At 43.4% G+C, this 17,125-nt stretch overlaps 1 protein-coding gene and 1 pseudogene across 1 annotated transcript; both read left to right on the forward strand.

Moving 5' to 3' along the window:
- Positions 1-2,136: 2,136 nt before the first annotated feature.
- Positions 2,137-3,066, forward strand: LOC116829814 (olfactory receptor 52E2-like). Its single transcript, XM_032788858.1, has one exon. It carries the CDS (start codon positions 2,137-2,139, stop codon positions 3,064-3,066), a length of 930 nt encoding a protein of 309 aa, XP_032644749.1.
- A 5,839-nt stretch (positions 3,067-8,905) lies between these two features.
- Positions 8,906-9,897, forward strand: LOC116829813 (olfactory receptor 52N2-like; annotated as a pseudogene).
- The last annotated feature ends 7,228 nt before the right edge of the window (positions 9,898-17,125 follow it).

The following is a 17,125-nucleotide window of genomic DNA, read 5'->3' on the forward strand; positions in this document are numbered from 1 at the left end:
AAGTTTATTGATTAGTTCACCATTTCATCAATGGAAAGTGGATATACACCAGCCTTTGTAAACCTGAGCAGATTCACCAAACCCTTCAGGCAAACTGACTAGTGAAGATAAACAGTAAAACAAGTTAATTGACTGCAAAAGGTAAATTTTAAGAGATATTAAGTGATAGGCAAAAAGTCAGAGTTAGTTACCAAAATAAAATAAAATATAAGCAGAGTATAAACTCTTAACCCTATTAGACTGGGCAACATCTAGATTAAGCCCTTTTTCTCATCCCACTGGATACTGCAGTTCATAATACACAGGTTTCACCCTTGAAACCTGGGCGAGTCTCCTCTGTTGGAGTCTTCAGTCTTCTGAGCATCCTTGTTGCTTACAACATAGGTCGGGCCAGGCGGGAGGGTGGGGAAAGAGGAGAAAAGGCCAAGTGTGGGGCCACTGTGTTTTGTTTTATATCCTTAGTCCATGTGCTTGGAGAACAGAAGTCCAGGCATGTCTGGTTTTCATTGCTGAGTCACCAGACAAGGTTGAGCAATTTCCTTGATGTGGCGTTGTGCCTGATTCCCAACTTACAGCATAATTTAGTGACAACTATACAACAAAATCTCACAATTTCATATACCCTAAATATATACATATTTAGATAGAACAATGACTTTTAGAATAGCATAACCTTTCCCCTGATACCTTTCATGGCATGCTTTAAATGCAATATCACAATTATCTATAAATGAGGAATATGGGGTTAACAGGCACTCCCCTGACATACAGAGTATCACACAGCTCTCAGACAAAGCTGAGTGCCTGTAAGAAAGTGTCTGACCAAAAAATAAGGGAAGTAACAGAGGTACAGGCCTGTAGCCCTAAATACCAAGACCTCTGTGCCCTTCATGACCATTCTGTTCAGTACAAAGTCATATCTCATCATGATAATATCTGTTTTCATGGGGAAAATTTGGCTTCTTTCCAACATGGGCACTGAATCGTAGATGAGACCTATGGTCCATTTAGTCCAGTGTCCTCTCTCTGACAGTGACAGCCCCAGACGCTACAGAAGAAGGTGTAAGAAACCCAGCAGCGGGTGGATGGGGGGATGACCTGACCATCGTGAGGGTGTCACCCTTAATGCCTAACACCTAGAGATTGGCTTGTGCCCTGAAACACATGGGCACATAGGCTTTCCCAACTATTTATTTAGCTGTAACTATTATATCTAGATAGCCTCACTGTACATGCAAAAGTCCAAACCAGTCCTTATTCTTGCTTAGCTCATGGCCTCAACTACCTGTTATGTCAATGAGTTCCTCAGTCTAATTAAGCATTGAGTAACAAAAGCAATCTTTTTTATCAGTTTTAAATTTGCCACTATTCAGTGTAATTGGATGTCCTCTTGATCTTGTGTCCTGAGAGAGGGAGAACGTATTCTCAATCTACTCTCTACCGGTCAGTATTTTACAGACTTTTTTCATATCCCCTCTTTTCTAAGGCAACAATCCCAGTCTTTTCAACTCTCTCCATATGAGAATTTCCCCAGACCTTTGATTATTCCTTCTCTGAACCCCTCTAGTTCTTCAATACCCTGTGTGAGAAGGGTGCTCAGTATTAGAGAGAGGAGCCTAAAGGAGGGTGAAACATTGACTGACTGATCCCATAGCATTGTATTTTCTGTATGATTCCTCATCCCACTCCTCTTGGCACCCAAGGTTTTGCTTTGTTTTTGTCAATGCTTGCACTTTGAGGAAAGTTTCACAGAGTTGTGTACTATACACCCAGATCCCTCTCTTGAGTTCATACGGTAAAATTAGAACCTTGTAAAACATTGGAGTAGTTGAAGTTTTTCCCTCCAATGGGCATACACATACAGTTAATGACATCAAAGTTCATCTGCTATCATGCTGCCCATTCACCTGGTTAGTTAGCTCACTCTGAGGACTTCTCTAGACTTGACATGACCTAAATAATGTGTTGCCATCTGTAAAGGTTGCCACCTCACTGCTCGCCCCCTTTTCTAGATTATTAATAATTATAAAATATTTATCGTACTATTTGTCATATAGTGTGTAAGTTCCCTCATTGTGCTTCTTTCCCTTCAAAGGCACCTTGAACATTTCTGAGCCAGATCAATGCATCGACCTCATGGCATCTTTCAACCTCACCCCATCTGATGCTCCAACATTCATCCTAATGGGTATCCCTGGCCTGAAAACTGCCCATGTCCTGATTTCCATCCCTTTCTCTATGTTCTACATTATCGTCTTGTTGGGAAATTTCATGGTTCTGTTTGTTGTAGGCAAAGAGCAGACTCTGCACAAGCCGATGTACCTGCTGATCTGCATGTTGGCGCTCACAGACATCGGCACATCTACTTCCATCGTCCCTAAAGCACTGTTTATATTGTGGCTCAATTTGAAAGGCATTGCTGTGGCTGGTTGCCTCACCCAGATGTTCTTCCTTCATGCGGTTTCCATTATGCACTCAGGTGTCCTCGTGATAATGGCCTTTGATCGCTACATTGCCATATGTAACCCTCTGAGTTATGCCACCATCGTCACCAATGCACGAATAGCTAAGCTAGGGATCATGGGTTTGATAAGGGCTGTTCTCTTCATTCTACCTGCACCTCTGCTCCTCAGCAGGCAACCGTTCTGTGCAAACCATATTATCCCCCATACATACTGCGAGTACATGCTTGTGGAGAAGATGTCACGTGGGAACATCACAGTCAAGGGGACATACAACTTAATGATTGTATTTGTAGTCACTGGGTTAGATCTGACGCTCATTTCTCTGTCCTACGGTCTGATCATCAGGGCCATCTTCAGAATCTCCTCCAAGAAATCCCACCAGAAAGCCCTCAACACCTGCACACCCCACATATGTGTGATTCTGATATCTTATACTCCCTCTATCTTCTCTAACTTGACACATCAGTTCAGTCTGGGCTTCCCTCCCCATGTTCACATCATCTTGGCCAACCTCTATTTCCTCGTCCCCTCCATGCTCAACCCTGTCATTTATGGGCTCAAAACCAAAGAGCTTCGTGACAAAGTGGTTAAATACATCTAGAGAATATGATCACCAAGGGCCATTTACCTTAATCCTGTGTGACAAGATAGGGAAAGTACATCTCCTCATTAATCAAGGGCGCTCTGTCCAAGTTTGGCTGAGCTCAGCATTGTGGATATTCACAGTCTGAAAATTTCCTCACACCTAACATCTTATCACTCCATCATCAAGCACTGCACTCTCTTTTGCTGAGTTCCTTCTATCTGACCATCACCTGACCTCTTTCAATGTCACCCGTCAGCCTCCAACCCTAGACATCCTTTCACTGGGACTTTCCACGTCTTCCAGACCACAAGATAAGACTGCAGCTTTCTGAAGCAAGGTGGCTCTCCATTAGTTCCTGTGTGACAAATGGAAGATACACTTCCCGATAGCCAAGACAAATAAACAGACTACAAATGCTGAACTTCTTTATCATATGTGCAGTGATGTGCTGAACAAAATTTGCCTGATTTTTGTACATCCAATAGTTCAGGAAGCCTGGATGATAAACCAAGTGTTTCAGTTTGAAAGTGCTAATGCACAAAAGCTGCTGCAGGGATTGAAGACATTTTACTATAGCTTATTGGTGAGAGTTTGAAACTATGCATTTTTGAGAATGGGACTGCTGTTGCTTTTAGATGCAATTTTCAAAACATACACTAACCATTCCTGATGTCAAGAGTAGGTGTCAAGATTGCATCTTGCAGTTTGTGAAACATATGAAACAGGGATTGCCACCAAACATCCAGGTGATTGAATCGCTTGCAATACTAAGTCTTTCACGACTAGATTGGCTGATATCTCATTTTTGCCATTGTTTTGTGGAGACCTTGGACTGTTGGAGCAGCAATGGAGAGTTTTGCTAATGGAGGTGCACTGGCCTCATATTCAGGACAGTCAAGTTGAGCATGTTTGGGTTGAAGTTCTCAAATACACAGATGCCGCTGAGGACAAAGACTTTGGTGAACTTCGCTTATTTGCTCTTTTGTTTCTGTCACTACCTTTTTAGCAATGCTGCAGTTGAAAGACTGTTTTCTCAAGTAAACTTTATAAAAACAAAACTGTGCAATAAGATGCAAGACGAACTTTTAGAAAACGTTCTTCATGTTAGTTTGTATATTGTTCACCTGAATTTATGGGCTAGTTTGATTATGGCTTACCAGTGATCTGATCAAAAGATATTTAGGTTCTTGTCCTAAGTCAGGCTACAGGGTTAGAGAACTCAGGATGTTCAACAACATGAGCAGACTCTCAGGTTCTGTGTGCCAAGGACTTATACTGAGGACGATACCAGAATGTTAAGATCTTTATTAAAATGAATGAAAAATTAATCAAAGATATAAAACACAGAGTCACAAAGAAGTAATACAATTCTTGTTGGCATCTCATACTTAGCACACCAGCATAGCAACTAACAAGTGGTCATTTTAACCTACTCTCTCACTTGAGGGAGGGGTGACAAGTTCAATATGTTTCCTTCCTGGGGGTACAAGTGTTGGTGGCAGTAATCACTGACTCATCTGTCAAGGGACTTGAAATCGCTGGATTTTGCGCCAGATCCAGCATGTCATTAGGCTGGTAACAAAAACCACTACTAATTGGCACCCCAAGATTTCTATGATGAGGTGTAGGGCCAAATTCAGGATGCCTGAGCCAGTGGGGAACCATCCCAATAACACTTTCCACCACGGGTGTGAAAGGTCTTGGCCAATTCTTGCAAATACCCATTTAATTTCATTGGCATTATGATGGCATAATTTGCAAATGGCAAATACCCATTTAATTTCATTGGTGTTATGATGGCATAATTTTCAAATGACAAATACCCATTTAATTTCATTGGTGTTATGATGGCATAATTTGCAAATGACAAATACTCATTTAAATTCATTGGCATTATGATGCACGGTAACCATGACTCTAGGACCTTCCTGTTTTGCAGTAGATAACTGGTTTTGTAAATCAGGGTGTAAAAGCAATGTTTGTAAAGCAGTTAGATTCATTCCAGGAGGCACAGGTTTTACAATAGAATACAACGTATAAGACACTTTAAACCTACTACATTGAAATTTGGGTACATGAAATTCAAAATCACATCCCCTAATTGCTACAATACGACAGAAACCTTTATTCTCAAAAGGATTATGATTTACTTTATGCACAATATTAACAAGATGTATAGGACACCAACTTTTAAGACACACACAATGATTCTCTAGATAGACAAACACAGAATTATTACTTATAAATGGGTTAGTATCATAATGGTATTTTCCTTCAGTTATTTCCAAACATACATCCTGAGGTTGGAGGGCATTTTTGTTAAATTCATGTCCAATTCCAGGTTCCTCTAAACAGGATTTCAGTTCGCATGCTTGCTGGTAACTAACCCCAATAAACATTGCATTGCCTGCACTTGGGACTTCTGGTTTTCTGCTTTCCCTCTGTATGGCAGTAACCAGAGGAGATAGTGAAGGGGAAGCCCTCTAACACCTGCTGTCTGCTGTTTGTACTTGGGTGGCTTAGGTAAGCGCCTAAGTAGCTCTGTTTGGATGCGTGGCGCCATCTGCTGTTATGCTGGGAGATAACAGAGCCCAGAGAGGCTGAATCATCAGCAAAGCAGTGTGGAAATGGGCCAGCTCAGATGGGTGGTTAGAGGGGTGCAGCAGTTCCCTCGGCTACCAGACTGCACCCCAGGGGTGACAACCCAACACATTCATAGCCTCCAGAGCCCAAATTAGGCCCCCAGGAACCTGTGACACAGGCATGAGGGAGGGACTGTAACCCCCCCTACAAATCCAGATGTAGCTGTTGGCTGTTCTTGCCCCAGCAGGGCACACACACCTAAAATATCACCATGCTGAAATGGCCCCAGGGCAACAGATTAGGCTGTTCCCTCATAAAACAGTCTGCTGAACAGTCTGCAAGACTCAGTTTGCCCTGACAGTCTGAGCTCCCTGGTATCAGCAAATCATTTCTTCACTCCCAGGGCAAGCTCTCAGGCTGAAGTTATGCAGGGTACATTTTCTGCTCTTCCTGCTGTTCACGAAGCTGAGGGAATTATCTGAGAGTCCTGCCACCTGGAGAATCTGCAGGGACTGATTAGGAGAATCATAAATATCGCTGTCCAGTGCTCTAAGTGTCAGACGTGAGATTCATACAGTGATTCTCAGGGCTCTGCCTTCCTGTCGCTGTAAGGAGATTTCCTCTCTGCGTAACGGGATTTTGGTGAGTTGCCTGTTTCTGCATTAAAGTTAGTGCTCAGGGCTTAGGAAGGATTCCAGGGTTCAAGTCAAGAACTATCTGGGCAGAAATTCTCCAGCCTGGCAACTTAAACTGTTCAGTATTGTCAGAAACACCAAGGGATTTACCTGGTATAATTGGAATAACAAACATATTGGAAATAGTTTAGACAATTATTTGTTATTAAGATCAGTTCCTTGTGTCTTACTGTGTTCTTTATCAGTCTCAGTAGCTTTCCTTTTTTGGTTTATGTGAATTTTCCTCTTGTTTGCTCAAGTTTTCCAATTCAACAACTTTACTGCCCTGTTAGTAAGTGAAGCTAAAGCCCGTGCAGTGGTTATCAGTGTTATCAGAGGGTTCACAACAAGAATGAGTCACACACTGGCCAGATTCTGTTCTCACATTCTGCCTTCAGTGGGTCACTCCAGGTTGACATTCGCTTCCCTGAAGGCAAAATCAGGGCCCCTGTATTTGAAATCCCTGTCCTTCATGGGCAGTCTCAGAGCGCCATATAAACTGAGGGTTTCCTGCAGACTTTTTCAGCATCCTAACAGAATTCTGCTCTCTGTAGCAGGACCTGAAGCCATGATTTTCACAGCTCAGAGCCAAAAGTTAAACACTGAGGTTTAATATGGTTCCATTGTGAAAGACAGCCAGGAGTTCACCCTAAATCTACATGTAGGGACTTAAATAAATGGCCTAATTTACACCAGCCATGAGCCTCCAGTGAGTTTAACTACAGTAATTCTGTGGCGTCTAAGGACGGGTGAGCTCATTTGGCCCAAGGAAGAACTGACAGGAAAGTTACTGAAATCTCAAACTCACAGGCCTAAAGGTTTAAAAGAATTAGAATAAAAAAAATATTCAGGGAGGGAGAGGGGTCTGGTCTCTCTGAGCCCCTGCATCTTGGGTCTGGAGATGACGAGAAGCACCAAAAGCAGTAAAAAGAAAAGCATGTTTCTAGCTTAGCAGAAACCAGGCTGTGTTGGAAATCTCACCAGTGGAAGTCCAGGAACATGCTATGTGTGTGTGGGAAGACATGCAGTATCTGGATCACAGTGGCACAGAGCCCTGAAACCATACAAACTAGGGAATAGAAATCCTGCCTAACGCATAGACCAAAGAGGCGCAACGAGGCCTCATGGAGACGGCGGGTGTCTCAGTCGGTTACATAACGTGGACCACACTGTAGCAGATTGTCTCTGACACCATCCCCCATCCGGACCATTCCTCCTCCCAGAAGCAGCCCCACTACAGCCTCATGACAATGTCAGCAACTGCCAACACAGAAAAGCAGCCTCAGGAAGGTGTGTCTGGGTTCGTAACAGGCTGTTGTATATTAAAGGTTTTTACCATTTGAATGAAGAGTTATTCACGCTGGCTCCTTTTCCTCTCCCCGTCCTTCCTCCCTCCCACCGGGTCTGTCCCTCTCTCCTTCCCTGCAGAGGTTGAGCTGCTGCTGCTGGCGTTTCCCTCTCTCCAACACAGGAATTTCATTGTGGCTCAGACCTATGGTCCATCTAGCCCAGTGTCCTCTCTTTGACAGTGAAAGCCGCAGGTGCTGCAGAAGAAGGTGTAAGAAACCCAGCAGTACATGGATAACCGAACCGTCTTGAGGATGTCACCCTAATGCCTAACAGCTAGAGATTGGCTTCTGCCCTGAAACACATGGGTGTAGGGGCTGTCCAAAACATTTATTTAGTGGTAACTATAGTAACTGGATAGTCTCACTGTCCATGTAAATGTCCAAATCCTTCCTGATTCTTGCTTAGCTCATGACCTTAACTACCTCTTGTGGCCATGAGTTCCTCAGTCTAATTAGGCATTGACTGAAGAAAACATTCGTTTTGTATCTGTTTTGAATTTGCCATGTTCCAGATAATTGAATATCCTCTTGATCCTGTGCTATGAGAAAGGGAGAACACATTGTCATCTACTCTCTATCAGTCAGTATTTTATAGACGTTTCTCATTTCCCTTCTCATCCATATCATGTAAGGTAACTATCCCAGTCTTTTCAACCTCTCTCTGTATGAGATTTTCCCTGAACCCTTGATCATTCTCATTGCCCTTCCCTGAGCCCTTTCTAGTTCTGCAATATCCTGTGTGAGAAGGGTGCCCAGTACTACACAGAGGAGACCAGAGGAGCGTGATACATTGTCTGACTGATCTCATGGCATTGTATTTTCTCTATGATTCCCCATCCCCCTCCTCCTGGATCCCAGAGATCTGCTTAGTTTCTGTCCATGCTTGCACTGTGAGCAGGGTTTCTCAGAGCTGTGTACCATGATGCCCAGGTCCCTGTCTTGAGTTCATACAGTTAATTTAGAACCTTGTAAGGTGTTTGAAGAGTTCAAGCTTTTCCCTCCAATGGGCATAGATGTTGCAGTTATTTACATCTAAGTTTGTCTGTTATCATGCTGCCCATTCACCTGGCTTGGTTAGCTCCCTGTGACTGGACTTCTCTGGACTTCACTTTGACCTAAATAATCTGGCGCCATCTGTAAATGTTGTCACTTCACTGCTCACCCCCTTTTCTAGATTGCTAATAACCATAAAATATTTACCCTGCTATTTGTTATAAAGTGTGTAATCCCCCCTTCACAGGAACCTTGAGCATTTCTGAGCCCGGTCAACGCATCTACCACCTCATGGCATCTTTCAACCTCACCCCTTCTGATCCATCAACATTCACACTAACGGGGATCCCTGCCTTGGAAGCTGCTCACATTTGGATTTCCGTCCCTTTCACTATGTTCTATATTATCGGCTTGTTGGGAAATTTCACGCTTTTGTTTGTTGTAAGCAAAGAGCAGACCCTGCACAAGCCGATGTACCTGCTTCTCTGCCTGCTGGCTGTCACTGAAATTGGCACGTCTACCTCCATCATGCCAAAGGCATTGTGTATATTTGGTTCAATTTGAAAGAAATTACGGTGGGTGGCTGCCTTACCCAGATGTTCTTCCTTCATGCGGGTACTGCGATGCACTCAGCCGTCCTTGTGATAATGGCCTTCGATCGCTATGTTGCCATATGTAACCCTTTGAGATACACCACCATCCTCACCAATGCACGAATAGCTAAGCTAGGGCTAGTGGGTTTGATAAGAGCTGTTCTCTGCATCCTGCCCCTGCCCCTGCTCCTGAGCAGGCAGCCATTCTGTGCCAAACACATTATCCCCCATGCATACTGTGACCACATGGCTGTGGCAAAGATGTCATGTGGGGACATCACTGTTAACAGGATGTATGGCTTGGTGATAGCATTTGTAGTCAATGGGTCAGACCTGACACTCATTGCACTATCCTACAGTCTGATCATCAGGGCTGTCCTCAGAATCTCCTCCAAGAAAGCCCACAAGAAAGCTCTCAACACCTGCACAGCGCACATCTGTGTGATGCTGATGTCTTATCCTTCCTTCTTCTTCTCCACTCTGACACATCGGTTCGGTCAGGGCATTGCTCCCGACATTCACATCATCTTGGCCAACCTCTATTTCCTTCTTCCCACCATGTTCAATCCTATCATTTATGGTGTCAAAAACAAAGAGCTTCGTGAAAAAGTTGGCAAATGCACCTCCAGAATGTACTCACCTGGGGGTCACTGACTTTAATCCTGTGTGACAAGAGGGGGACAGGATACTTACCCATCATTTGTGCTCTGTCCCAGTATGGCTGAGCTCAGCATTGTGGAAAATTGAAGTCTGAGAAGCTCCTCACACCTAACATCTTAGCACTCTGTCACCAAATACCAAGTTCTCTGTTGGTGAGTTACAACTGTCTAACCATAACCTAATCTGTTTTACCAGCCCCCACCAGCCCCCACCTACACACACCTTATCACTCCGCCTTTCAGTGACTTCCAGACCATGAGAAGATATTACAGGTTTCTGAAGCAAGGTGGCTTTCCATTACAGCCTGTTTGAACAGGGTTCTTGATCAGTCTGACTAACTGAAGCTATGCTTTCTGACAGCCAAAGACAAGGAAAGCAAGTGCAATGCTGGACTTCTTTAATAATGTACAGTGATCCGATGAGCAAAATTTACCTGATTTTTCTATGTCCAATCCTTCAGGAAGGATAAAGCAAATGTTTCCATTGGAAAGTGCTAATACAGGAAAGCTGCTCCAGGAATTGAGGACATTTTACTAGAGCTCATTGGTGAGAGTTGTGAAACTGTGTATTCTTGAGAACTGGATTTTGCTACCCTGGATTTGAGGACTGTGATACCTCAGAATGTGATCAAGACAATTGCAATCATATGATTTGCATTCGGCCACTAGAAATTAATAAAAGAGAACACCACATAGTTTAGAGTTAATTGGAAAGCAGGGTTTTAGATGCAAGGTCAAAATGTAGCTGGCAGATTCTCCTAATCAGAATGGGAAGAGTGGGCAATAAATGATAATGAAAGAAAATAAATGGATGAAAACCTTGAGCCTAGACACCTCTGATATTAGAAGTGTATTGAAAGTTAGGAAAAATGATAATCGAGTAGGGGTCACCATGACCTATGTGTTTTCTAGAAATTATAAAAGATTAGCTAATACAGTGTGCTTTGGAGCAGTTCTCGGAAGCCATTCGGAGAGACATTTTTCCTGACACCTTCTCTTCCCAGTAACTGGCCACTACGAACCTGCTGTTAATTATACAATACAGTTTCAGATATTAGGTAAATAATTGGGATGTTCTAACCTTTACTTATGTCTGTGCGACCTTAAATCTAATAATCTTCAGTGTTAGACAAGAACACAATTACTTGCATTTAATCCTTGAAGAGACAGAATTTCTGTGTTCCCATTGAGTTATTCTGATACCTCCTGGATTGAAATAATTAGGTTGCCACTGCTCGGGCTTCTCAAAAACCCAAATAACAGACTGTTGTGGTAAACTATAACATTGCCTTGGAGTCCACTAACTTATCACTTTGCACAATCAATTTTGGAGTCACTTTCAGCTGGAACTTTCAAAACACACACTAACCATTCCCGTTGTCAAAGATGTCAAAAGTAGGTGTCAAGACTAATCTTGGAGTTTGTGAAACAGATGAAATGGAGATTGCCACCAAATGTGCAGGTGATTGAATTTCTTCCAGCAGTAAGTCCATCACGACCTAGATTGGCTGACACTGGTGAGGCCTCACCACATTGGTGAGGCCCCATCTGGAGTACTGTATCCATTTTTGGGCCCCACATTACAGGAAGGATGTGGAAAAATTGGAAAGAGTCCGGCAGAGGGCAACAGAAAATATTAGGGGGCTGGAGCACATGACTTATGAGGAGATGCTGATGGAATTGGGATTGTTTAGTCTGCAGAAGAGAAGAATGAGGGGGAATTTGATAGCTGCTTTCAACTACCTGAAAGGCGGTTCCAAAGAGGATGGATCTAGACTGTTTTCTGTGATACAAGATGACAGAACAAGGAGTAATGGTCTCAAGTTGCAGTGGGGGAATTTTAGGTTGGATATTAGGAAAAACTTTTTCACTAGGAGGGTGGTGAAGCACTGGAATGGGTTACCTAGGGAGGTATTGGGATCTCCTTCCTTAGAGGTTTTTAAGGTCAGGCTTGACAAAGCCCTGGCTGGAATGATTATGTGGGGATTGGTCCTGCTTTGAGCAGGGGGTTGGACTAGATGACGTCCTGAGCTCCCTTCCAACCCTGATATTCTATGATTCTATGATATCTCAATTTTTCCATTGTTTTGTGGAGACCTTGAAAAGTTAGAACAACAGTGGAGAATTTTGCTCATGGTTCACTGGCCTCATACTCAGAGAAATCAAGTAGATCATTTTTGGGTTCAAGAACTCGAATACACTGATGCCACTGGGGACAAAGATTTTAGTTAACTTGGCTTGTTTTGTCTTTCATTGCTCTTTCTCCCTTTTAGCAACAAGGCAATTGAAAGACTATTTTCTCAGATGGCAACAAGATGTTTTTATTGGTATACATGCAATGCCACAAAATCTGTTGTGAAGAGTTTGCACCAAGGAAAGAAATGATTGCACTGGTCACTGCTGGTATGCATGACCAGGAGCAGAAGCATTCTACTGAGGATAAAATGTTGCCTTTCAGACTAACAGTAACAAACCAATTCAACTCAAAATATGGACACTGACTACCGTCATTTAATGAAAACAGAAATAAATAATATAATAATGCTATTGTTGTTTTTACACTGCATATATTTTGGGCTCATTTTGGGATATTTGTCATGCCATCCTTTCCTGTTTTTGTTTGGCAACCCTCAATCGAGATACAAGTACCAGTATTGGGGTTTTGATTTTGAATTTCATTGTTATCTCATAACTTTGTTGCTAATATGGAGGTACTTCTGCTGGGGCTTGTAGGTTGTTTTTTTTTAACCTGATCTGTACTAGGTGTCTAGGAAAAGCTTTCATTTGTTACTTGATGTATAGACCAATGTGTTAATAAAAAATATCTTTGCTTAAAGGCATAGATTGGGTTACTTTTAGGTTAGTTTTTTAGAGATTTGGGGCTATTAATGCAGTAGAAATCTGACAAACTTCCAGCACCTCAAGCTGAGCTGGAGGCGGATCAGCAGCAGCCAGAAAAATAAGAGCCAGAGAAGCAGACCAGAAGGCAGTGCTGGGCCAAAGGCAGAGCAGCGATGCTGAGGCAGAGCTGGGCAGCAGCAGTTGGAGCAAACCAGAACTAGGAGCTGGGTCAGCATGGACCAGCTACGTCAGTGGGCAGCCAGGGTTCAGCTCCACTGGGAAGCTGCGAGGCCAGAGCTAGGACAGTGGATGCCGACTATGACACAAGTAACATGACAGCTGAGCACAAAGAGTGGCTGGGGAGAGCAAGGTGGGGCCATGGGAAGTGGGGATACATGAATCTGATGGAAGGGCAGATACTGGGGAGAAGATCCTGCCACCTAGAGTCTTGGTGTGTGTGGCCACTGCCAGAGCAAGTATCTGACCCTTGCTATCAAGGCAGAGAGCCAGGGCCTGGGCAGGAGGCCTGGGGCACGTGAGGAAAATTCTGTGAACTTTCCTTACATCCCAGAGACAGCTGTGTGTGATGTCCCTGTGCCCACAGAGCGGGGTCTCTTGTTTCCTTGAACATTTCCCATTTTTCCCTATTTTTCTTACAATTGATATTTAATAAATTCTATTTGGTTTGAACTTAATGTAGTGATGAGAAAGTCAGTGAAGAGAGTACACTGGTTGGGGACACTCTAGTCTTAGTCCTAAGTGACCATGACAGAGGCTCAACTCCATATTAAAAAACATAGTCAGAGAACCAAAAAAGAGCCACCATGGCTAAACAACAAAGTAAAAGAAGCAGTGAGAGGCAAAAAGGCATCCTTTAAAATGTGGAAGTTAAATCCTAGGGAGAAAAAATGGAAAGGAGCATAAACTTTGGCAAATGAAGTGTAAAAATATAATTAGAAAGTCTAAAAAAGTATTTGAAGAACAGCTACCCAAAGACTCAAAAAGAAATAGCAAAAAAAAAAAAAAAAAATCAAGTACATGAAAAGCAGGAAGCCTCCTAAACAACCAGTGGGGACACTGGACAATCGAGATACTAAAGGAGCACTCAAGGACCATAAGGCCATTGCGGAGAAACTAAATGAATTATTTGCATCGATCTTCACGGTTGAGGATGTGAGAGAGATTCCATTCATTTTAGGTGACAAATCTGAGGAACTGTCATACTGAGGTGTCATTACAGAAGGTTTTGGAACAAACTGATAAACTAAACAGTAATAAGTCACCAGGACTAGATGGGATTCACCCAAGAGTTCTCAAGGAACTCAAATGTGAAATGGCAGGGCTATTAACTGTAGTCTGTAACCTATCATTTAAATTAGCTTCTGTACCAAATGACTGGAGGAGAGCTAGTGTGATGTCAATTTTTAGAAAGGGCTGCAGAGGTAACTCCAGCAATTACAGGCTGGTAAGCCTGACTTCAGTACCGGGCAGACTGGTTGAAACTATAGTAAAGAACAAAGTTGTCAGACACATAAATGAACATAATTTGTTCGGGAAATTAATAGCCAGCAGGTTTAAAAGGATGGATTTCTTCACACAACACATAGACAACTATTGGAACTCTTTGCCAGAGGATGATGTGAAAGCCAAGACTATAACAGGGTTTGAAAAAGAATTAGATAAGTTCATGGAGGAAAGGTCCATCAGTGGCTATTAGCCAGGATGGGCAGGGATGCAAATCTATGCCTTGAAGTGTCCCTAGCCTCTTGTTTCCCAGAACATGGGAAGGAGCAACAGGGGATGGATCACTTCATGATTCCCTGTTCTGTTCATTCCTTGTGGGACACTTGGCATTGACCACTGTCAGAAGACAGGATACTAGACTACATGAGCCATTGGTCTAACCCAATGTGGCCACTCTTATGTTCTTATCTGAGTCTTCTTTTTCTTTTCTGGATGCTGGACATCATAGTTGATGGGGCTCAAGTGCCTCACTACCTCAAATGGTCTCTGCCATCAAACCACTAATTTGAACTGGAGCAAGTCACTCAATCACCCAGTGTGAACCCTTGCGGCTGGACTCCCTTGTTATAGGCCTTCTCTTGTACCTGTTGTGCATTTAGCAAATTCTTCTAGCAAATGTCTGTAAAGTCTTGAGGTAATTTCTTAACTGAAGAATGTACTGGACTGTGTTCATTGTCTGGGATCTTTGGTGTTCTGTGGTTCTCCAAGCAGGTCTGGAAACCCTTTGGCCACTTCCCAGACAGCAGTTCAAAGGGAGAAATCTTGGAGGCTTCAGGCACATTCCTGATAGCAAAAAGGAGGCGGAGGAATAATTGGTGCCAGTATTTGGATTCTGAAACTACACAATTATTTAACATAACCATCAAAGTTCTGTGAAATCGCTCCACCAATTCATCAGTTTGGGGATGGTAGATCAATGTTCCTAATGCTGTTACCCTCATTTAGACTGCACAGTCCTTTCATTAGTTGTAAAGTGAAGTTAGGTCCTTGATCAGTAAGGATTTCTTGGAGTATTTCCACCTGGGAGAGGAATTTCATAAGCTCATTTTGTTCATGGGCAGACTGCTAGAATTATACCTGGAGGGAAATAAACCTGGCTGGGAGTCTTTGTCAATGAACTGTGCGTGTGGTTTCTTTTTACGAGTAACATTTTGATGTCTGCTGAATGAGCAGGCTGCCTTGTCTGTGAATACTGATAACACTAGAGCTCCAAGGACAGAAGCACAGAGCAGCTTGAACAGCGTTAACGAGGCAACAACATTCCAGCCTTCAGCACTTAACAACAGCCAGCTGACAGTCTGAGCCCAGTGGCGAACAACTGTTTGGTTTGGAGCAAGTCAGTGACTGTTGTGCCTCCTGCTCAAAGTGTGGTCACTGCCTCAGTCACTGAGGTTCCGCTACTTATCCTTAGCCAAGCCTATGGACAACTCGCTGTGGTGAATGGGGAAGATTATGCCACGGAAGTTAAGGATTCTGTGACTTTCAGAGACCTCCGTGACATTTTCCGCGTCAGCCCCAGGGCAGCGCACCAGAGCTATCAGCCAGTGGGAAACCCTGAGCTCTCAGCTGCCTTGGGTGACCAAGGACCCAGCAGCTCTCAGCCCCTGCAGGCGGTGGTGGGACCCAGAGCTCTGAGCTGCCACAGGCAGCAGGGGCTCCCATAGCTTTGTGATTCTGGGGCTGTGGCAGGGGCTCCAGAGCTCTGAGCTACTGGGGCTGCAGCAGGGGCCATGGAGCTGTTCGCCTTGTGGCAGCAGGTGCTGGACCCTCCCCCTCCTGAAGTGGGGCTCAGGCTCTCATCCTCCTGACTGGGGTTTAATCCTCCCCCTGTCAGTTCCCCCATCCCTCATTATTTTTTAGTAAAATTCACAGACAGGTCATGGGCTTCCATGAATTTTTGTTCTTTGCCTGTAACCTGTCTGTGACTTTTACTAAAAACAATTGCAACAATTTCTTAACCTTAGCTATAACTGATCATCTGGTCTTCCCTCGTTCCTGAGCAAACTTGTGTCATGGCCAGGATAGCCACTCCTTGGGTGAATGCATTCTGGAAGCTGTTGAGGGCTGTGGTTTTTGCAGGCCCACTGGCCTGGCTGAAAGTACCCTCCACAGCATCAGTTTTTTCTTCCCCTGTTCCTACCAACTCTGCTAGTTCTACACATACTCTCACCAGGGTGTCACCCTCCACCTTCCCAGTTCCCCCTATTCCTTCACAACTTCACCAAAGTAGTTCCAGTTCCTCCCCAATATCACCAGGAAGGCCAGATATTGGAAATAATTTCCCTATTAAGTTTATTAAGGTTAAGCACAACTAAGTTTCCACACAAGAATTCTTTTATTAGTTCAAATGGAAATTGGTGTTGATTATCTCCCATATACAATTACAAGCAGATACACATGTGTTATAGAATCATAGACTAGAATAATAGAATCACAGAATTGGAAGGGACCTTGAGAAGTCATCTAGTCCAGTCCCCTGAACTCAAGGCAGCAAAAAGTACTATCTAGACCATCCCTGACAAGTATTTGTTCAATCTGCTCTTAAAAATCCCTAATCATGGAGATTCCACAACCTCCCTAGGCAATTTATTCCAGTGCTTAACCACTCTGAGAGTTAGAACCTTTTTTTAACTAATGTCCAACCTAAACCGCCCTTGCTGCGATTTAAGCCCACTTCTTCTTGTCCTATTCTCAGAGATTAAGAAGAACATTTTTTCTCCCTCCTCCTTGTAACAGCCTTTTATGTACTTGAAAACTGTTATCATGTCCCCTCTTAGTCTTTGCCAGAGGATATTGTTGCTCTTCTCAGAATGATTAAAGGTCTAGAATACATGACCTATGAGGGAAGACTGAAAAAA

The sequence above is a fragment of the Chelonoidis abingdonii genome, chromosome 1 (genome assembly GCF_003597395.2).
Source record: "Chelonoidis abingdonii isolate Lonesome George chromosome 1, CheloAbing_2.0, whole genome shotgun sequence".
In the NCBI taxonomy this organism is placed as follows: Eukaryota; Metazoa; Chordata; order Testudines; family Testudinidae; genus Chelonoidis; species Chelonoidis abingdonii.

Coding starts and splice junctions, on each gene's coding strand:
- LOC116829814 (XM_032788858.1), top strand. CDS start 2,137: ATGGCATCTTTCAACCTCACCCCATCTGATGCTCCAACATTCATCCTA.